Here is a 22,863-nt window from a genome sequence, read left to right on the forward strand (position 1 = left end):
TCTCCTTCACTCCTCACCTCTCCTCTCCTCTCTACTATTGTCCTCTACACTCCTCCTCTCCTCTGCTTCTCTCCTCCTCTCCTCTGCTTCTCTCCTCCTCTCCTCTCCTCTCCTCTCCTCTCCTCTCCTCTCCTCTCCTCTCCTCTGCTCCTCTCCTCCTCTTCTCCCATCTCCTTCACTCCTCTCCTCTCCTCTCCTCTCCTCTCTCCTATTGTCCTATACACTCCTCCTCTCCTCTGGTTTCCACTTCTCTCCACATCTCTCCCTTACACTTATCCGCTCTTCACTTATATGTTCTCCTCTCCTCCTCTTCTACTCTCCACATCTGTATTCTCCACTTCCCTCCTCTCTTTTCTTTTCCACTCATCTCCTCTCCCTCTCCTCTCCACTCATCTCCTCTCTTTTCCACCCCTCTCCTCTCCTGTCCTCCCCTCTCTAGTCCACTTCACTCCTCTCCTCTCCTCTCATCTCCACTCCTCTCCTCTCTTTTCCATGTCACTCACTCCTCTCTTCTCCTTTTCTCTCCACTCCACTCCACTTCTCTCCTCTCCTCTCTTTTCCACTCCTCTCATCTCATCTCCTTTCCACTCCTCTTCTCTCTTTTCCTCTCCTTTCCTCTCCCCTACTCTCCACTCCACTCCTCTTCTCTCCTCTCCTCTCCTCCACTTAACTCCACTACTCTCCTCTCCTTTCCACTTCACTCCACTCCTCTCCACTCTTCTCAACTTGTCTCTCCACCTCCCCTCTCCTCTCCCCACCTCTTCCAGGGTAATAAAACGACACTCGATCAGACCATCTCCTTTTCACAAGGAGCAGGACCATTAGATGCTCGGCTAGAAAAACTTTTCATGCCCAATAGATTTCAAGTGGCTTATGAAAAGCTGGGGGCCCCGGGGGGCTGGGAGCGAGGCCCCAGGAGCCGTGCCTGTGTCAGTGTCGGCCGTGTTGGAGCACTTATTCGTGCTAGAGCACTTGTGTGCTGAGTGAGCCCCTGGTTTGTAGATCGAGTGTCTGGAGGCTTTTCCAGCACTTGAGGAAGGCCAGGCACTGACAACAAAAGACCGGAGAGATTGACAGAAAAGATAAGACATCTCAGAGAGAGAGAGAGAGAGAGAGAGAGAGAGAGCAACAGGGAGAGGGAGGGAGGGAGGGAGGGAACACACGTCATCACTACACTACAGTACAAAGTAATTCCCCCGTGTCTCACTCAATGTCGCAAGTGGTGGACGCCGGGCTACTTTGTTTTGAACCAGAGTGACCCATAGTGCCCTCTGCCAAGGACTCAGGCACTAGCTTGGTGACATGTGGCAGAGGCCAAACCAAGGGCACCGGGACACTCATTCCTCCACTCAAGGGACGCCAGCTGACCCAATGCTATACAGGGGCACAGTAGGGAACTGAGAAATAATGCCAGCATGCAAAGCGTTTTTTTGCAGTTATTTACTTTAAAAAGTTTGTAAATTATAATTATATTATTGCAAGTAGTTCATGTACGCTATTTTGTGCGCTTTCTGTAGCTAAACTTGAGCTAATTTCCAAGACAGCAAGGTTGTTTTTTTTGCTGAAACTCATACCGGGACACAGCAAATCAATACTAGGGGTGTAAATCACAGCCTTCATGACGATACGATACGGTATCGATTTCTTAAATCAGGGATTCGATTTTTTTCGATACTTAAGAATTCCCCACGATACGATGCGATTCGGTTCGATTCGATTTTTTCCAATTACTTTTCCACTACTATTGTGTTATGGAGCTAGGGCATTGCACTGGGGCTAGCGATTCGATTCTTTTCGATTCTTAAGAATGCCCCACGATACGATGCGATTCGATTAAATCGCCAGCCGATACTTCCGATACATCGATACATTTCGATTTTATTTACATCGCTAATCAATACCCGGGCACGTGCCCCTGTAAAATAGGTCTGGCAACGCCCCTGCTCCACTCATTTCCTCTCCTCACTTGGCCATCAAACTTTCAAGTCAAGGACTTTGCATCAGGCCACAAAGAGCACAAGTGTGTTTTGTACTGTATGTTGAGTATGGCTGTGTGTGTGTGTGTGTGTGTGTGTGTGTGTGTGTGTGTGTGTGTGTGTGTGTGTGTGTGTGTGTGTGTGTGTGTGTGTGTGTGTGTGTGTGTGTGTGTGTGCGTGCGCACGTGCGTGCTCGTGTGTGTGCATGTTTCTTTCCATTCTATATTGACATTACGTTTTAATGTACAATATACTGTATAGGACTTTATTTTCACACTGAAAGGAACACTTCCAGAACATATGTGTTTGATCGAAGATACATACGAAGCCGAGAAACCAGGCCTTCCAATCTGCACTTCATTTGCTACAACCGCTTTGCTGATGGAGTTTCAGTGTGCTGTTTGAATTCAACTCATCAAAACACAGTTTAAAGTGTCCCTCTTTTCCCTTCTCTCCATCTCTCTCTCTCTCTATCTCCCTATCTCTCCCTCTCTCCCTACTTCCCACTTCTCCTCTGTTGCTCTCTTTTCCTCTCTCTCTCTCGTATTGTGGGAGTGCAAACTGGCAGCATACAGAAAAATAGGAGACCATGCATGACAACATGTCCACAAGCAGTAGGTATTTGTGTGTGTGCGTATGTGTGTGTGTGTGTGTGTGTCTGTGTCTGTGTGTGTGTGTCCTTGCATGCGTGTGTGTGTGTGTGTGTGTGTGTGTGTGTGTGTGTGTGTGTGTGTGTGTGTGTGTGTGTGTGTGTGTGTGTGTGTGTGTGTGTGTGTGTGTGTGTGTGTGTGTGTGTGAGTCCTCATTGTGATTTCATTTTTCTCCCGTTTGTTTCCACTCAAAGAGGGGAAAATGGAATCATTAGATAGAATATGAAAAGCAGACTGGAAGTGAGCAATGACATTCTGGGCCGAACAGCGTGCACACTTTCACAAATATGTTTGCTGTCTGCTGTCAGATAGACAAACTCTCTCTCTCTCTCTCTCTCTCTCTCTCTCTCTCTCTCTCTCTCCAACTCTCTCTCTCTCTCTCTCTCTCTCTCTCTCTCTCTCTCTCTCTCTCCAACTCTCTCTCTCTCTCTACACACACACACACACACACACACACACACACACACACACACACACACACACACACACACACACACACACACACACACACACACACACACAGCCCAACCTTTATATCTTTGTGAGGTCCTTGTGGGGCCCCTATGTTTGTGGGGGTCTTCCATTCATATTAACCCTAACAATAGCTAGCTAAACTGTGCCCACACCAAAACAATCCCTAACCCTAAAATGTCAGTGAGGAAATTACTGACATTTTACACTTTTACTTTTACCAGTAACAACACTACCCCAGCATATGGGGTCAAAACATATGGGGTCCAGGATTTGGGTCCCACATGGAGCGAGGGCCCCAGCATGTGGGTGTGTTCCATTAGCAGTGGCCTCACAAAGGTAGATTAGTGTAGTACACGGACACACACACACAAACTGTACACACACCCGCCACATCATGATGTTATTCCATCGCTGTAGTACCCCCCCCCACACACACACACACAAATACACGAAAACACATGCAAACACACGCGCACGCACACACACACACACACACACACACACACACACACACACACACACACACACACACACACACACACACACACACACACACACACACACACACACACACACACACAATCAGCTCCCTTACACACACCTAGAGAGAGCATGTATAAAACGTTTTCCTGGGCCTCCACCTCCACCTCCCTCCACCTCCACCACAGCGCGGGTGACTGGGGCCCACGCGTGGCTCCATGCTCCATGCTGAGCTGCCTACATGTCCAGCGACACCCTCTCCATCACGGCCCTCCACACCGTCAGCAGCAGGCTCACACCAGCAGGCGCCCTAAGCCACTTAAAAGCCTCCACTCCAAACATGCAATCACTAGCGCTGAGCACAACAATCACAGCTACTAATTATCTCTCCTACATCCCAGCCCGGTCCAGAGCGTGACTGGAGAGGGGAGCCGTGTTCAGATTCAGAGTCAGTCGCAGCGTTTACTGTGTTGTTTACAAAAGGTCTGCGTACAGACAAATGATGACATTTCTCCAGTCCCTAGCAGCGCTGCACAAAGTCAAACCACAACAACAATTGCCACCATCATCACAAGTGTAATGATTCCCCTTTTTTTGGGTCATTTTCGGAAACTGCAGAAAGACACCATTCAGGAAACAGAGGAGACATTTTCCCCCAGCGTTGGTGGCCTTACAGTACAGCCAGCGTGTAGGTGTGATGATTACCTGGACCAGAGTCATCTGTGAGCCGAGGGCAAGCAGGATTTTTTCTGTTTTGGTGGGGTAAGGGTTATCCCTGTGCTTGTAGAGCCACTGCTTCAGAGGCCTGGCCATGTCTTGCAACGCCTGCCGCTTGTGTCGCACTTTACCACCATTCTGCCGGGACCTGAGAGAGAGAGAGAGAGAGAGAGAGAGAGAGAGAGAGAGAGAGAGAGAGAGAGAGAGAGAGAGAGAGAGAGAGAGAGAGAGAGAGAGAGAGAGAGAGAGAGAGAGAGATTAATCATGGTGTTTGGTGCAGGTTTATTCTTTGAACTGAACTGTATAGCCTACCCAGTGAAGTGTGAAGTGTACCCACTTTGTATTAGAAATGTTGGCTACTATTTCATAGGGTTGAATGTGACAAATAATATTTATTATTGTTAAATATGCAGTTTTTATTGGATGTTAAATGGCTTCAAGGGCACTTTCATATTTTCATTCCGTTCTCCTCCATGTGGTTTTTAGAGAATTTAATGAATATCGCACATATTGACGACGCCCTGCATACTGAGAAGTATTTTAGCGACAAAATATTAAATAACCATGGAAACGAAAGACCAAAACATGTCAAAAAGCATTTCAGCTCAGGCAAGTTTGCTGCTAGACACCTTTCATCACTATAGCAGTTTCTCTCCTGTGCAGTAGTGATGATTGCATTTCTCCACAATGCACAGCATGTGGACAATCCGTGACAGTGGCATTCTGCATTCCATCAGACAGCCTGGGTCCTGTCGTTTTCAACCTAAATTTAGAACTGTAGGCCTATTGTAAGCAAAAAAGGGCACTGCTTTCCTGAAATATTCTTTTGGTCCATACTTGTTCATTCTTATCCACTGAATTATTTTCAACATTAATAATTACAAGTCTGATTGAATTTGAAGGTTGTGTTTCATCGCTGTAATTAACAACAGACATTTGTCTGTTTTGAGAGAGAGAGAGAGAGAGAGAGAGAGAGAGAGAGAGAGAGAGAGAGAGAGAGAGAGAGATGAATCTGAGGGCCAAAGGCTACGTGTGAACAAACACCCGTCTCAGATGCTTGAGAATGGACGATTTCATGAGTTGTGAAACGCGCGGAGAAAAGTGTAATTCCTCAGCCAAACTAGTCTGTAATTGAGCCCGGGGCCTGAGGAGAACTCGAACAGAGGCGTTTTAACAGCCTATGTGTTTTCTTTCCCACCGCAAAGCACGAAAACGGCGCAATTAAACAAATAACAACATTCAATTTCACACCCACGCCTTGAGGAGCCTCAAACGAGTTTTCCTCGTCTGCGGAGCGGGCCACTTATTAGACCAGCCGGGTTAAGGCCTCTCTGTAGAACTTGACACGAATCATCGGGACAGAAAGACCAGAAGGACAGAAGCGTATTTCACACTTTCAAACGCATGCACACGACCGCGCATGGGGTAGGCCTAAATATTTTTTTCATACACATCCTGCTTCTCCTGCGTCTGCATAAACTCATCCTGAACGCTCGGCCTCGCGCGGGTCTGTCGCGTGTTTGGCCCTGCAGGGGTCAGTGTGGAGCTGTGATAGCGCACCCTTATCTTCCACGACGAGCTCGAGCTCCCCGCAGATGTAATGCGTTTCCCATGCAAACCCGAGCTCGCCCGAGGCTCGTGTTCGGCAAATATTTTCCTAGTAACCCCTATCTGTGTAGACAACCTACAGAACATTTCTGCTCCCTGTTCGGAGTTTGGGGCGACACACACCTCGTTATTGACATTAATATTCTTCATTAGCCTTCGTCGCTCAGTGTGTTATGCCTCTGTCTCACTTCCCCGACACCCGGAGCGCTTCAATAATAAGCCGCGCGCAGACGCGCCCCAGAGCGGAGGATGTTTGCACGGGCTGACTCGTGTTTCAGTCACCGGCGCACCGGACTGATGTTGCAGCGCACATAAGGCACTACTGTGCTGTCAGCAAATAAAATGCGCGCTAACCGTAAACAGCCCGAGGTGCAGCTCGTGCAGGGACGAGGGGCTGGGGAATGCGGGGGACATGAATCCTTTTCTGCCCCAGTCCTTGCAAAAATAGCGCTGATTGACTGGACCACACATCAAGTTAAAGGACATGCTTATTTATTGGAAACAGACCGGGAGCAGTTGGAAACACGCTACTGAAGGGAGATTATAATCTGAAGATTAGTCTATCTAAAAGCATCCATACTGAATAGTCCAAATTGAGTAGTAAATATTAATTTCCTGAGATCCCCAGTTTTTTTCTGTAAAATAAGGTCATATTACAACTTAAGGCTGAAAAAAAACTACTTGCAGTTTAACTCAAACCATATGTCCTAACCTCAGTTCATGAGCATAAATGTCGAGGAACATACGATATTTATTGAGAACACAGGGCAAAATCAGAGCGACATTTTCGTTGAAAAACATTACGTTATTCGGGCTACTGTCAAAATGAAAATGATGTGTAAATAATTAAGTCCGACATATGTGTCGCACTTGATTATTAAAAATGAGCCTTGTGGAAAATATAGCTTTCTTTTCCATTGGAGTTTAAGTCAGGTCTCACTTTATGTGAGAACTATGTTTTCCCAAGAAGTCCTACTCCTTGTATTTAGGATTAGTTTAAATGACAGTTGTTTCAAGTTTATTGCATGTTAAGACCCCAATGAAAGTGCCCAAAACAAGCATTCACTTTCTACAAGCTTAATAAGCTTAGTAAGTTCTTGGAGACATGTTGAGTCCAGTCGTAAATTAGCTTGCAAATTTCACCTGGCCATACCCTAGAGTGAGGGTGTCATTGCTGAATTCAGTGTAGACATAATTAAAACATACCCAGAGCGTCGGTGACGGATGGCGGAGCTGTCTTTGATTCCGGGGCTGACGGAGAGGAGGTCTGCGTGCTGCCCATCGATCACCTCCAAATAATTCCTGCTGCTCCTCTCCACCTCCTTGGCGTTCTCCTCAAACAGAACCTGATTGCTCAGTTTATTGAACACAATTGTGTTCATCTTCGGTGCCTGTATTCCTCACGGGGTCAGTCTTGCGGGTATGTGTGGGGAGACGGCTGTGTGTGGGACGCGTGGCTACTCCGCTTTCCAAAGCCGCTGCCGACCGTCCGGTTCCCCTGTCTCTCTCGCTCGCTCGCTCTCTCTCCCTGTAAAGGCAAACAGAGGACAAATGTTTGTTTTTGTTTTTAAAAAATAATCACGCAGACGTGCCCCCTTTAATCAGGAGTGCACAGAGGGACCACTGATAGACAGCTGTGAGCTCATCAGTCTGTGGAGCGCGGGGGGAGAGTTTATTATCATTGGGATGACAGATCCATAAAATAAACAGCGAGTCTTGTACCAAAACAACATACCGACACAGCGACCGTCCAGTGGGACGGATTTCAGACACATGTGTTGTAGGTTATTCACGGGCCAGAGCTCATTAAATCAATGGCGAATCCTCCTGAATAACTAGTGCCCTGAGGTAGGACGATTAGAACTGGGTCCACTCCCCGTATCAAGGAAAACAATACTGAATCAAATTGTGAGGGGGGAATGGGGTCACATTGAAAAGAAGAACACAAAAGTTAACGATGTCTTATTTTAACAATTTTCTCCGTCACTCGTTCTGTTATTTGGACATGCCATATCAAAATGAGCAGCAGAAGTTTAAGTAACGGGTGAAATGACCGACACAGCTGTAGCCTGTCCAAAGTATTGAACAAGAACGCATATTGAAAAACACCTCCATAGCCTATAGGCGAATAGACAACGTGGAAAGTTACATTCTGTCAACAAAATGTAATGTGGTAATAAGGCAAACTTACCAGAGGCACAACGGTGCAGGCACCTGTAGATCAGCAAGCCGTCAAGTGAGTTATCCTAACGGCAGGCAACGCATTCACTGCAGGCGTAATTTCCAGTTAGAGTTTAAAATCAAAAGCTCCTGGCACCGAATTCTGCGCCTTTTCGACACTTTCACAAAAATGAAAGCACAGGCTCTCGCTTCATCTTCAACAAGAAAATAAACACAACTGGCTCACGGCGGTCGTGAGCAATGTCTCGATGCTACCTGTCAAGCCCCTGTCCTGCGTGACTGTAGTGAGGAGTGCCGTTGCCAATGGCCCATTCCCCGTTTACATATTCCCGTCCTCAACTCTGGAGCGCAAACCGCACGCATCACGCTCGCCTCTCGACTTTATTCAGCGGCCCAGACGAGTATCGCCCCGGAACGTGAATACAGCACCCTTCTCATGTTTCCTAGCACAGTGGCTCGGTTTGCGAACATAGGCTGAATGCAGTATGCCTGTTCCGCGGCGTACCCGGGGGAGGCTACCGGGAGACGGCGCGCGCAGCAGCTTTCTGTTTGGAGCGTTCCCATGTGTCCCGGGCGGCGTGTTGATGAGTTGATAGGTTTACACTGAAGTCAAGACCGCTTCGTTTATGTTCATCTCTACCTTCAGGGGGTCCGGCTGTGTGCGTCGCTTGAAATTGACAGGTGGCGCAACAAGTGAGTAGGCTAGGCTTTATAATTCAAAAGTCAGTCAAGTGTCACTGGGATCCTTAAAAGCAACACGAAACAGATTGATAAATAGGACTCTAAATAGTGTATGATAGGCAGCTGGTTTACAGCATAGCTGTTAGATCATTGTTTCTCAGCAGTCTTTCGTTGGCACGTTTTATTTTCTGAGGGAAAAAAAACAACAACTTGGCATCTTATGTAAAGTGCGTGTTTTTCCTGCAACGTGTAATCAACCCCTGTGTTAACATTTATCACATAATTCTGTTTTTTTCCCTTTTACGCCCGATATGTATTTCTGAAATAGCTCGGAAATGGTACCAACATTTATTGACTTGACCTTTGCATACGGAACTCCCATCAACAGCACAACCGCTAGCACCTTGTTAGAGTTTTTTTTCTGAAGTCGTCAACCAAGGGTGGAATTAAATTCTATTCCCGTAGACACAAAAGCCTTTTTAAACCAATATAATCCAATTAATTACATCCAACGCGAGTGTAATGTTTAATCTGGATTCCTAGCGTGCAGAGAAACAGTGCATTGATAAGTTGCCGGTGCTGAACCCTCTCATTTGCCCAAATTAGTACACCACTCTCCGGTCTAGTTTACTTCATTCGGGGTAGTGATTGCAAGGCGCACGACTTGGCGGAACGGGCCCATAACTTCAATGCGTTGTAAGGAGCGTGTTTGTTTTTAATTTGTGTTTATTTTTGCCTACTTAATGAAGGGAACCTTAACGCAACATGAGTCATCCGCTTTTATTTCCTATGAACATTTCTTCCTGTGTGTGTGTGTGTGTGTGGTTTATTTCGTTGTGGTGGTGGTGGGACGAGGGGTCGAGTATGGTACTTTGATTGTTTATTGACCTTCATCATTCACTTTTATGTAGACTAACCTCTATCAGTAGCCTATGGATAAGTGAGTGAGAAAAAGAATAATGAGTAGATCTATGTGGTTTGATTGCCTTGTCCTACTGTGTTTAGTGTGTGTGTGTGTGTGTGTGTGTGTGTGTGTGTGTGTGTGTGTGTGTGTGTGTGTGTGTGTGTGTGTGTGTGTGTTGCACTGTTTGGAAATTTATGAGCATCCGAGAGTGGTTTGGACAGGCAGTTCAGCAGCTCAAGGAGAAGAGGGCTTTACAGAGGAGTCCAACACTCAGAAGAGACGTCCACATCTGCTTAGCCTCAATCAGCACTCTCTCTCTCTCTCTCTTTCTCTCTCTCTCCACACACACACACACACACACTGCGTGAGAGAGAGAGAGAGAGAGAAAGAGAGAGAGAGAGAGAGAGAGAGAGAGAGAGAGAGAGAGAGAGAGAGAGAGAGAGAGAGAGAGAAAGTTTTTATTGCCCTTGGTCTTGACAGTGTTCTATGTATCCTCTATCTTGTCAAAGTCTTCTGGGTAATAATGCCACTTTATGTCCAGTGGGCCCTGTGCTGCAAACCATTCCAACATCCTCTCAAATGCACACACTGTCTAGGTGTGGCCTCTCTCTCTCACACACACACACACACACACACACACACACACATGCACGCACGCACACCAGTAGCCTACTTACATACATACTGTACATACACTCTACAAACACATACATATACATATACGTATACAGTACATACCGGTACCAGAGAGAGTAGAGAGAGAGAGGTTCCGTTGGCCCATTGTTTCCTTGTTTTACTATTGCAGGGGGGGGGCAGACCAAGGACTGTTCTATTCATTCTAGGAGCATTATGACACGCCCCTTTAGGCAGACCGGAACCTGGTCACTTTAGGCGCCCACAGAAACCTATTATGTTGGCATATCTCTATATACTTAAAGAATCTCTGCCGGTACACACTCTCCATAGCCTACATAGTACATACTGTACATACAGTAGGCTACATACATGGGTCAGTGACATTTCAGCAGTAGCACAAGTCAGGGCGGCACAACGATTTTGGTTTGTTTGTTTTAGTGGACTATCTAAGAAGCATATTCGTTGCAGCATATCAACCACCAATTACTAATTAATTTATGTGCATTAGATGCTGTTGTGCCACCTGACATCTGAGCCGGAAAAAAAACGTCTTTGACCCACACATACATAAAGTATATCAAACTTATCATTTTTGTGGTGCTGGTGTACAAAAGGTGTCTCTCTACATCTCTGAGTAGCTCCCTTTCCCCCCTTTCTCTGGTATCTGAGTAGCAGACAGAAGTCTGGGCTGCGTTATTTTGGCCAGTGCTTTCTCCCAACAGCATCTGCATAAAAAGACAATTAACTGTTTATGTGTTAATGAAACTTCACTTAACGAGAGAGACGTAAGTCCACTAGTGTCTAACGACAACACAAGATGTCTTTTAAAGGTTACACAGTAGGATGCAGCCATTTTTGCCTCCATTGTTTTCTCTCTCTTTCTCTCTCTCTCTCTCTCACACACACACACACGGAAGGTCAAAGGTTAACAATTTATAGTTATTATGATGATGTCTACACCTCGTGCCATTAAAAGCTCAGCTCCATTTCAATGGCAGCTCTAATGGCCCTCATTTAAAGGGACGCTTTCACACCAGCCCTGCTCCCATGAGGGCCAAAACGTGTGTGTGTGTGTGCGACTGAGCAACAGAAAGATTGTGTGTGAGTGTGTGCGCGCGTGTGTGTGTGTGTCACTGAGCAACAGAAAGATTGTGTGTGTGTGTGTGTTCATGTGTGTGTGTGCGTGTGAATGCGTAGCTATGTGTGTGTGTGTGTGTGTGTGTGTGTTTTCCTAAAGTCGACACTATAAGGCTGAATTACAAAAGCCACAGACAAATTTGTTAAAATCATTGGTCCCCTGGAAAAAATGAACACTCTTACCGTACAACACGTCAAGCACCGAATTAAACCTATTTGGGCTTCAGTGATTAAACTATGCTTCGTATTACCTTGAACATTTGGCACAATAATTAGGAGAGAGAGAGAGAGAGAGAGAGAGAGAGAGAGAGAGAGAGAGAGAGCGAGGGAGAGTTAAGAAACACACACACACACACACTTAAAGCTATAACACCGGTGGAAGTAGAGGTCGCTGTCATTAGTGGTCTCCAGAGCTGGCAGGGAGATGCTCTCAGCAAATAACGTGTGTGTCGGGGCACTGCTCCCATTCACTCTGTTTTCTCAAGGGGGGGGGGGGGGGTGTAATGGGTGTCGCTTCTTAAAAATATGCACAGGCGTCCGGCCTGTCCGAAGACTGTATGGGTCTTGGCTGCGTGGGTCTTGGGATGGGATCTTGGGCTTGATGCTTCCCTGCTGTGCTAGGCAGGGTGTGGGCTTGGTTGGGACTTTAATGTCATTTAAAAGGACATTTTCTGCTGCTTCCCGGCATAAGACATGACAATACCAACTACAGACATCACACTACAAACTGCTTTTGCTGGACATATGGACTGGGTGCGGGTTCGGATGGGCTGGACTCTTCATTGCTATGGTGGACCGGGTGTAGCCTTGGTTGGGTTGTGTTGGGATGGTCTTGTCATTAGGCGCCTTTGACTTCTACATCCGCATGCAGACAGCAATGCATTCTGGATGGAAATGTTGCATGATGGTTAGAAATCTTGTCTGACTCACCAAATTTCAGTCATGCTGCGACAAAGACATGAGCAGGTGTTTCATAATGTTAAACTCTCGCAGGATCAATGCGCTTGCAGATGGACCTTGCAACTCCTGCAGTTGCTTATCCCCGTTGATGTTCGTTGCAAGGGTCTGGATACCACCTCTATGGTGACGCACCCTTTAACATGAACTGGTTGGCCAAATGTTCACTGAAGTCTGTGTAGACTCGTTGTCTCACACCCCTACAAATTTTGCACTGCACCCCACTTCACCCCCCCCACCCACACACACACCCACACACCCAGTGCTTGACACTAACTTTTTCGCTTACCAGCCATTTTGGCTAGTGGTTTTCCTGACTCACTAGCCATTGGGCCTTTTCACTAGCCATAATTTTCTTAACCATCATAGCAGCTTTAATTAATTATATAATAGGCTGTAATAATGTAATGTAGGCTAATATAGGCCTAACATAACATAACATAACATAATATAATATAATATAATATAATATAATATAATATAATATAGTACAATATAATATGCTATAGGGCCTAATAATTAGAATTGTTAGGCCTATTAACTGGTCCATGCATGCTGGAAAGAACAGATTTACTGGTCTGAGGAATGGCATAGATATTGACCATGCAGAAACACCAAGCACAGTGTTGTGGAAGGGCACAAATGTAAGCTACACGAGAGCAAAATATTTTCGTCTTTGATCTGAAGGGAACTTTCTTCATATCATATAGGCCTATCTGTGGAGGTCGCCGTCCAAATTGATGCGCAAAGTAGCGCAAAGTTGCCAAGTTCGCATGTCCTCGGTCATGGATGTGGAATAACACCTCTTCTGGAATATTTTCTTACAAAAGTAGCCACTAGAAAGCACACACAGATGCGGTAACTACAGAATGGGCTACGACTTCCTTTCATTCCGTTTAATATTGAGTTGTTTAAAATACAAACGGACGCAAGGCGAGACGGGCACCTGCGAAGGGCGATTTGTGCTTCTGTGACAGTCTGGAAGACTACTACTGCGAGTTTGACAGTCGGGAACAACAGCACAAGAAACATGGAGGGATATTAAGGTATGAAGACATACAGTAGAGGCAAATCAGAAAATAGTTTGAACTGAACATTATTAATGCCGCATGTGTCCTTGTCTTATCACTGCGCTAATTAGTCTCGAGACTTTCACAAGACAGACTGACGTGTTTTCCTCTCGCCTAGGTCATTTTAATGTCCACTAGGCCTACTAAGTATTGTACTAATGACAGATCGCAAAACAAGTCAGTTGAGATGAACTTCGCTACTTTATTTTCAGGTGAAGGTTTTCAGTGACATTTCCAAACGCACGCTGATGTGCCGGTAGCTCGCTGCCACTCCTCTTCGCAAGACTAGCTCTATCAGATTCTTGGCGTGTGTGGGACACAGGTGACACGTGACACAGGTGCTTCATGGGTATTGTAGGCTCGCGAAATCGCATTGTATTGCTTTTGTAGCAAAGACGGTCCGAGGAAAAAAAAACTACAAAATGCGGTGCCTCATCATTCAGAATAATAACAGACCCGCCAGAATGGCTAGTGAACCTTCGGTATCTACTAGCCAACGCCGATATTCACCCGCATTTGGCTAGCTGGCGGGTGTTAGTGTTAAGCCCTGACACACACACACACAAAGACACACACACACACACACAGCTCACACTCAATGTGCTGCATAGATCAAACTGGTATGAGGTCATTATCTCATGCAAATTTGTGGTTGACTTTAACCCATTGACGCCTAAGGCACCTGCAAAAAAGGGTGCTGAATGCCTGAGCCCTTTTCAAGAAAAGCTGCCCTCAGCCTATAAAAACCTAAATATCTCAGCCTCTGAAGCACATAAAAACATCCAATAAGTTGCAATTAAACACTAAGACCCTCATCTTTCATTAGAATGTGTTCATTCATCTCAAACAAACAATTTTTTAAAATAAAGTCGTCTCAAATCCCATGAGCCTGAATGTTGCATAATGCCGCTCCAGGCGCCAGGGCCAATGTTGCGTAACGCAACATCCATCATCAATGGGCTAAATGCGCTGTCTTTAACACCACCAATGTCGTGACGGCAAGTTCTCACCGATGTCAATGCTTTGTCCGGAAACATCAAGCTGGACGCCTAATTGATTAAAATGCATAAAATTGCACCTAAGAAATACAACATTTTCTGGGGGAGGACTGCCAGACACCCCCGTCCAAAAATATGTCCTCCTTTCTGCTGTCAAGGAGATGGTCACCCTAGTTGCAAGAAATCAAACGTGCCTATTGCTGTGCTGGGCTGGATGAAGACTTGGTTGGGGTGTTCTGGGCTAGGCTAGTTCTTGTTGTGTATTGTGCTGGGGCGGGTATGGCCTTGTTGGGGCTGGGCAGGGCTGTGGTGGGTGATCCTGTGTCTTGTCGATAATATTATGGCCTGCCTGTCGAGACGAGCTACAGACCGCGTCTGGGTCTGTGGTTGGATGAGGCTTAAGGTCAGGGTCAGGGTTACTACGTAAGGGTTAACGTTCGGCGAGAAGGTCGCTACCGTGGAATAGCAGCACGACAGAGAGGCGGAGGGGTCTTGTTCTCTCTGAAGTGCTGCTATTCCACAAAGCGACCGACTCGCCGAAAGTTAACCCGCTTATTATATTGATATACTTAAATGATTCACACATGGCGGGGACATTTCTTTAGGCCTATTTAATGTTAAGATTGTTGCTGCGCAAAACAAAACAGTGCCGTTGTGGAACACCGCTAACAGCTAGGTAGCCAGGACAACAGGTGTTGTCTATCACGGCAGCTGATTAGAGTCTTGTTGAAAAGTCGCTTTAGCAGTGAAAAGTCTTGTTGCCATTGACAGCGGTCTGTTATAGACCAACCCGTCCGTTATCGAAAAATAACAGACGTGCGAACGTTGGGGAGCCCCGTTGAAATGAATGGAGCATTCGACCGATGACGTCACAACCATATAATAAAGTATGTTAACAGGCTACTGATGTGCAGTCTACATCGGCCTACAGACGGCCCCAAATGCCTGTACTATGTTTGGCCCCAGCGGAGGTTGCTGGCACAGTGTTATCGCCATGTGTGTTTGTTTGTTTGTTTGTTTGTGTGCGTGTATGTGGGTTTTGTGCATGTTTGAGCGTTCTTTTTGCTGCTCTGGGGATGTAAGTGAGGGACTAATAAGTGTTTCTGTATTTGGAGCCGACGTCGCAGCAGCACACATTCTGGCCTGCGACCCACGTACACCCCGCAGCTATTTATGAGCAGCGCAGGCTTATGGCTCAAATAAAAAACGTATATCAGGAGCAACGACTGAACGGCTGCAGACAGGGACGCGGACAGGAGGGGACAAAGGGGTTAGTTGTCCCGGGCCCAGCGAAACGGGGATGCCAGAATTGGGTACCCATTGCATTGCATGCATTGAGTGGGGGGGGGGGACCTTTCAGGCGACTTTGTCCTGGGCCCGGCCAAAATCTGTCAGCGGACCTGGCTGCAGAAGTTCAGTTTCAAGCAGTAGCTTTTAATTAAGGCCCGTCTGCTGACACATAGAGGTGGCCTATTTATGCCGTTGGTCCCCAATACCACACCGATCCACAGACACACATGCTTCTGCTTAAGGACAATGTTACAAGACCCAGAAAGAAAGAAAAAGGGAAAAAAAATCAACAAACAGCAGTTTGGCTTCCCACTGCTCTTATTGCCCACAGTATTGGAATCATGAGTGGTACAGTAAGTTGTATTTTCAGTTTCAGTTCGACCGAGTTTGAACTTGTTGTCTCTGTGTAAACACTGTCAGCAACTGAATAGCTGTTTGTCTTCCTGATGGCGTGAGCAACAAACAGTTTTGCGATTTTTTTTTCTGATCGTCATCAGCTTTGGAAAATTGGACCCGTTGTCATAATTCCACCACTTGACAGCGGAACGTTTTAGAAGTGCACTTGGAGTTTAATTACATCACGTGCTAATCTAATTGGTTCTGCTTATTCACATGAAAGAAGAAAAAAAAACTTTGACCTTTCATAACAAGTTGTGAAATGTGACCTTTTTTGGGAAAATGTTCCCCAAACACATGGAATTATAAACACTGACTGCCACATTTGTCACCAATAAACACAAAAAAATCATATATCAGAAAGTTGGAGACAGAGAGCATATGTTGTCTTTTTCGCTTCTAGACAATTTTGATGATTCTGTCAAAACAAAGTGTCCTGAAGCAGCCTTTAGTTGACACGGCTAAGCTTAGGAGAAACCAACTTCCAGATGATATAACAAATGCTCCAACTGTTCTGTTGGTAGCTTTATGTAAATCCTGACAACAAGCTGTTCTGAAATCCATTTGTTTAATGATTTTAGCTTGTTGATTTTGTTCTCTAGTTTTACAATTTTATGCGATCACTTTCTTTTTTAATGCTTTTACTCTTATTTCAGATATCCATAGGCCTATGTGTTTCTACATTTTTAATTGTGTGAAGCACATTGAAACACACTTTGCAAATAGACTCCACTCACCTTGTCTTGCTAAAGTCCATACCCTACATGTGATCAAATATGTACATGTGCCTATTTCTGTTCATATGTTCATACCACCATCTGTCTTTGACATGTGGTACGTTTATTCCAATTGTTTTTCAATCAGTTTCGCATGTATGTATAAATTAAGCTCCACAATTTTGTGTGAAATCACGTCTGACATCACTGATCAAGTGTGAAACTACCGTCTCACTCACAGGGTATGAAATGGGGCTTTAGAGGGTCATAATCAGCAGCACTCGAGTGCAGTGGTGTTGGACAGAAAGGCTCAAGGTCAGACCGTGTGTACGGAGATGACACTATGAAGTATAAGAAACATTCTGCTTACACTCCCTCTCTTTCTCCTTCTGTTGTCCTCTCCCCATGTATCCTTCTATGTGTATTACTCTGTCTGCCTTTCTCTCTGTATGTCTCTATGTCTCCTTCTCTCTATGGCACACTGTATATCTCTACCCTTGTCTCCCTCTCTCTTTCATTCGTCTGTCTTCCTCCATATCTGTCTCCCCCCATTCCCTACTGTCCCTACTGTCTCCCCGTCCCCACTCTCCCTTCCTCTCTTGTTTTCTTGTCATCCTCTCTTCTATTCTATTTGCCTCCCTCCATTTGCCCCCTTCTCTCCCCTCCTCTCTATCATAACCCCCCCCCCCTCTCTCTCTCTCTCCTTCCCCGGGCATGTTCCTCCTTTGCAGTGCTGGTCAGCAGATGAGGAGAGGGGGGTAATCTCACTCTTGGTCTACAGCCACGGGGGGCTTCGCAGGTTCACAGCCCAAATGAGGTCCGGCTAAGAAAGAACACCAGCTCAACTTCTGGCTCACAGATGTGTGTGTATTGCATGTACTCTGTGTGTGTGTGTGTGTGTGTGAGATAGAAACAGAAGAGTGTGTGTATGTGTTTGCGTGTGTGAATGGCTTATGTGAATGGCCTCATGCCCTTTATGCTGTTATTGACTGTGTGCGTGCGTGCGTGCGTGCGTGCATGTGTGTGTGTGTGTGTGAGAGAGAGATAAAGACAGAAGAGTGTGTGCATGTATTTGTGTGTGTGAATGGCTTATATGTATGTCCTCATGCCCTTTATGCTGTTTACTGTATGACGTCATGTATCCATAGGTATTTCATTACATCACTGTAGATGACAATCTCACAAGCCGGACAACAATGAGTCCTCGTAACAGGTGTGTGTGTGTGTGTGTGTGTGTGTGTGTGTGTGTGTGTGTGTGTGTGTGTGTGTGTGTGTGTGTGTGTGTGTGTGTGTGTGTCTTCTGGTGCAAACACTTGGATACTTATGAGTAAAGTCAAATTGTCAGAATTGGATCCTCATACATCACTGTATGTATTTGGTTTGGGGCACTCTCAGATGCCTTTGTCCCGGGCCCAGCCGAAGCTGTCCGCGGCCCTGTTCACATGTGTAATCATTTTGACAGGCTACGCTGTGCTGTCAGTATGAAAATGTGCCCCAGCCCTACATCCCATCTGCCCAACAGTAGGAGCCCTTTGCATATCCATTAATCAGCCATGTGGACGATGATGACATCATATAACCAGGACCAGAGGAGCCAATCAGACGGCTCCGCACCACACATCATCATCTCATGAAACACAACAACGGGAGGAGACATCATCATCAGCATCTGTCATTGGCCCGTCAACACGCTTCGTACACACGCACAGAAGCCTAGGCTGCGAGTTGCTCGAGCCTCACCGTCTAGACGTCTGCATCTCATCTTAAAAAAAGAAAGAACGAAAGAAAGAAAAAATAAATAAATGCATACATAAATACATACTGTAAATGTCTGCTATTGGCTTGTCAGCACGCACACACACGCACGGAAGCAGGGCCGCTGACAGATTTGGCCGGGCCCAGGACAAAGTCGTCTGAAAGGGCCCCTCAGCCCAGTACATATACAATGTAATGAGGACCCAATTCTAGGCCCTCTATCTCCCTGGGCCCCGGACAACTGTCCCCTTTGACCAACCACCCCCACCCCCCCAATCGGTACCCCTGTTCGGAAGCCAAGGCAACGATTTACCCGAGCCTTGCCGTCTAGACATCTGCATCTCTTCATTTTAAAAAGTGAAATAAATAAATAAATAAATAAAAACAGCAGCAGCAGCAGCAATTTTACAGGCTGCAGTCTCCTGATGGCGGAGCCGATTGGACTTGACACATTTACTGGGCCCCACTCAACAGGTGGCCCCGCCATCTGATTGGTCCATAAACCTGCCTGCGTTTCAAGCAAACAAAATCCAGACACGCAACACTCTCAACACACACAAACACACATGCACACACACACACCCAAGCTTGCACACACCATGACATGTGTACATACAGTAGCCTACTTACACACATGCATGCACATTCACGGAACACTCACACAGGTGTGCATGCTCTCTCTCACACGTGCACACACACACACCTACTCGCACCTGCACATCTGTGCGAACACTCTCACACATGCACGCATGCACACTATTAGTGCACTCCCATAGGCCTACCACCTGCCATAGTGGAGTCACTTCTACAGCCATTTTGGCCTTAGTGCTTCGCTACCATTGTTAGCACAACCACAAGCTCCCTTGCAGCACTTTATGAAGAAAGCCAACATCAAATAGACGGCTGGAAACAAAATAATACTTCTGCGGAGGGAAAAACGAGAGAACAAGAACATGGGACAGGGACAGAATATTGCTTTTTGAGGGTGTTTGACTCCCGAGGAATGGGAAACCTAATACGGGTATCGAATGGGGGAAAATAAGAAAGAACAACAACCCGGCTTTGTGTAGGAAGATTGGGGGGTGTTTAGTGGCCAGCTTAGTTTCAACAGTATTAACAAACATATGCAACTCTCTCCTCTCTCCAGGGAGGGCTCAACTAGTAGGCATATTGCAAGACTGCGTGTTGGGAGTGCGAGCGCACATGCGTGCGTGTGTTTGTGTGTGTGTGTGAAGCATCCACCACAATGTCCCCTCTGTGTGTGTGTTTCGGTTTGCTTTATGAATGTATGGGTTGTATGCTTGCCTTTGAGCATATTGTGGGTTTGTTTTATGTGTTTATGTGTGTTTTTTTCAGTGTGCATTTTGTGTTAGTGTTTGTGTGCGTGTGTGAGAGAGAGAAAAATGTTTGTGTAAGCATTTAATTTGTTTTTTTTTTTCATTTGAGCATTGTGTGATAGTTTTGTGTGTGTTTGTGAGCGTGTGACTTGTGTGCAACTGTCTGTGTATACGAGCGAGCGAGCGAGCGAGAGAGAGAGAGAGAGAGAGTGCAAGTTGTCTGCATGAGTCTGTGTCTTCGTATGTTGTGCAGTAGCCTATGTGTGTTTTAGTGTGCTGAGTGTGTGTGTGACTGTGCTGGGCTGCTTGGGAGCGAGCGAGCGAAGCCACTTCTGATGTCTGGCCGGCGTTTTTACTGCTCATTAGCTGCCTTATGAAATGCCTGAGCCGGACCGCCTCCAAGGCTGCGGCATCCCTACGCTTTCATTTCACACAAAACAATCGCTCTCAGGCCCAGTCGCTCTGTCAGTGTGTGTGTGTGTGTGTGTCTCTGTGTGTGTTTTGTTTGTGTGCCTTTTAGAGGGCATGTGTATGCTTTTTGTGTGTAAGGGTATGGAGAAGTGTTGTGTTGATACTTGTGTGTGTGTGTATTTGTGTCTGTGCCTTTCAGAGGACTAGTGCAGGGCCGGTTTTTAGCATAGGCCGACTAGGCGGTCGCCTAGAGCGCCATGTGAAGAAGGAGCGCCGAAATGGCGCTCTCCTATGCGTAATTTTGCGATATGAAGTTTTTTTTATGAAGTCGCAATCAACAAAGAGTGGCGAAAGCGCTCCTCACGGCAAAGCGCCCCTCAGCCAATAGTAATATCGCTTCCAACTGTCTCTGGGAAGTCTGTGAACCAATAAACAGACAGTTCTGAGAAAGGGGGCGGGACGAGTGACAGCGTGCGACCTATTTTGAATTTGGAGACTGACTCGAGAGACAGAGAGGCAAGCACAAACAGTAGTACTGCTCTGCTGGATGGAGATTATTATGTTCTCATTAAACCACTCATTGCATGATGCAGGAGTTTCAGAGGGTGTTTTGGAACTATGTGATTTAATCAGCAACCGTTTGTGATTATGGAAAGCCTAATAGTTATGAGGTTACTATTTGGAATTAGGGAGTAAAAGAGCTTTGTTTTTGATCAGAGAAATCGCTAGTTAGCATGCTAACATTAGCCAAGTATGCCAAGCAATGAAATCCAGTGAAGTAGCTGTTAGTAGCCTACTCACTACTCACTAACACCCACCTGATATCATAATACTTGCTTAGGTTGACAAGCAATGTAAAGTAAGACCGGTGCAATGTTTAAAACTATTTTAGCTGCCATATCTCCTTCCATCCACATGAATTACCTGCTTGTTGTAAGCTTAAAAAAACATTAATTTCCAGACCAGAATGACATAGCCTACATTAATCATGTAACAGAACCATGCACAGCAGACAAGTGAGGCTATTTACTATATTTTTTATATTATGAAATTCAATAGCGTGACAGCTCTTCTCCCTTTCTCTCACCCTGTCCCTCCAGTTCAAACACATAGATAGCCCCCTTCTCATTCTCCTACTCACAAATGCACCACTATTTCCAGTCCAGAAATGAAATTGGTTTGGAAGACAGCACAAATGTGAAGCTTATTAAAATTGTAATGCTGCCATGCTTTGTGATGCTGTAGGTAGTGTAGATCAATGCAGACCTGGTAGGATTATTGTCTACACATGCATTTTACAAGCAAATGTACTGTATCACTCTCCTGGCATTTCAATTTCACGTTACAATTCAAACACATTGATAACCTCCCTCTCATCTGGGGTTGGGGGCCCCACCACCATCACATCCAACACACCACACAGTGAAGCTACTTTCATGCGACTCAATCTGATGTGTTGGTCGCCTGTCAAAAAGAACCACAAATCCATTTGATGAAAAACGGTTATTGTTCTTGATGCTATTTAGTTAAGCTTACTACGGATATTACTCTTGTGTTCTGTAAGGTATAAGAAAGAGTTTTTTTTTCTTTCAAAGGTAAGGGGGGGGGCGCCAGAACTCAAACTCGCCTAGGGCACCAAATAAGCCAGAACCGGCCCTGGACTAGTGTGTGTATATTGTGTATCGGGTTGTATTTGTATGGAGTTGAAGTTGAGAGTTGGTTCTGTGTACGTCTCTCTCTCTCTGTGCGTGTGTGTGTGTGATTCTGTGCCTTTCAGTGGGACTTCGGATGTAGGTCTTTTGTGTGTTAGGGTATGGCTTGCATTTGTGTATCTGTGAGTATGTTTGCGTGTGCTTATGCATTCGTGCACAGTATCCTTTGGTTTTGAATGTGAGAATGTGTGTGAGTGCCCTTCTGCAGTTGTGCAGAAGTGCATACTCTTTTGTCAACAAATTGTACTTTTGTGTGCAAATATGTGTTTAAATGTGAGAGTGCATCTCTGTGAAAAAGTGTTGATGTTATTTCATGCACACACTTTTGGGTGGGCATGTGTTTCTAAGGACACAATGTGTGTTTCTATGTTTACAGTATTTGAGTGCATGAGTGTGTCTGTGTGTGTACGCGCATGTGTGTGTCTGTGCGTGTGCACATTCAAATGCTTTTGTGTGGGCATGAGCTTGCCTTTGTGTGTACGTCTGTCTGTGTGTACGCGTGTGTTGTCTGGCCAAGTCTTGCAAAACACTCCCCGCGCAGCAGTCAGTCCGAGGAGAGAGGGAGAGTGCTGCTCGATGCTGTGTGCGGGGAGAGATGAGTGACATGTCTGGAGTGCTCCAACTCCTCAGTTGCGGCTCTTCTGTTGAGAAACACACACTCATCCCTCACCACATGAAGCCCTCGGCACACACGCCTGTCACACCCACACGCGCTGTGCACAACACATAGTCACACATATCATCTTCTCTCTTTCATAGACACAGAGGCACAGACCC

General features: G+C 45.9%; 1 protein-coding gene across 2 annotated transcripts in view; it reads right to left on the reverse strand.

Moving 5' to 3' along the window:
- The window catches only part of mkxa (mohawk homeobox a), a 58,499-nt gene extending 50,014 nt beyond the window's left edge, over positions 1-8,485 (reverse strand). For both annotated transcript variants that reach the window (XM_063206899.1, XM_063206898.1), the window contains exons 1-3: positions 8,097-8,485; positions 7,112-7,433; positions 4,286-4,445 (exon numbers count right to left, since the gene is read on the reverse strand). In XM_063206899.1, coding sequence (XP_063062969.1) covers positions 4,286-4,445; positions 7,112-7,287 — 336 coding nt within the window. In that variant the 5' untranslated portion in view covers positions 7,288-7,433; positions 8,097-8,485. The remainder of the gene's footprint in view (positions 1-4,285; positions 4,446-7,111; positions 7,434-8,096) is intronic.
- Positions 8,486-22,863: the final 14,378 nt, after the last annotated feature.

Source organism: Engraulis encrasicolus, chromosome 9 (genome assembly GCF_034702125.1).
Source record: "Engraulis encrasicolus isolate BLACKSEA-1 chromosome 9, IST_EnEncr_1.0, whole genome shotgun sequence".
Lineage (NCBI taxonomy): Eukaryota > Metazoa > Chordata > Actinopteri > Clupeiformes > Engraulidae > Engraulis > Engraulis encrasicolus.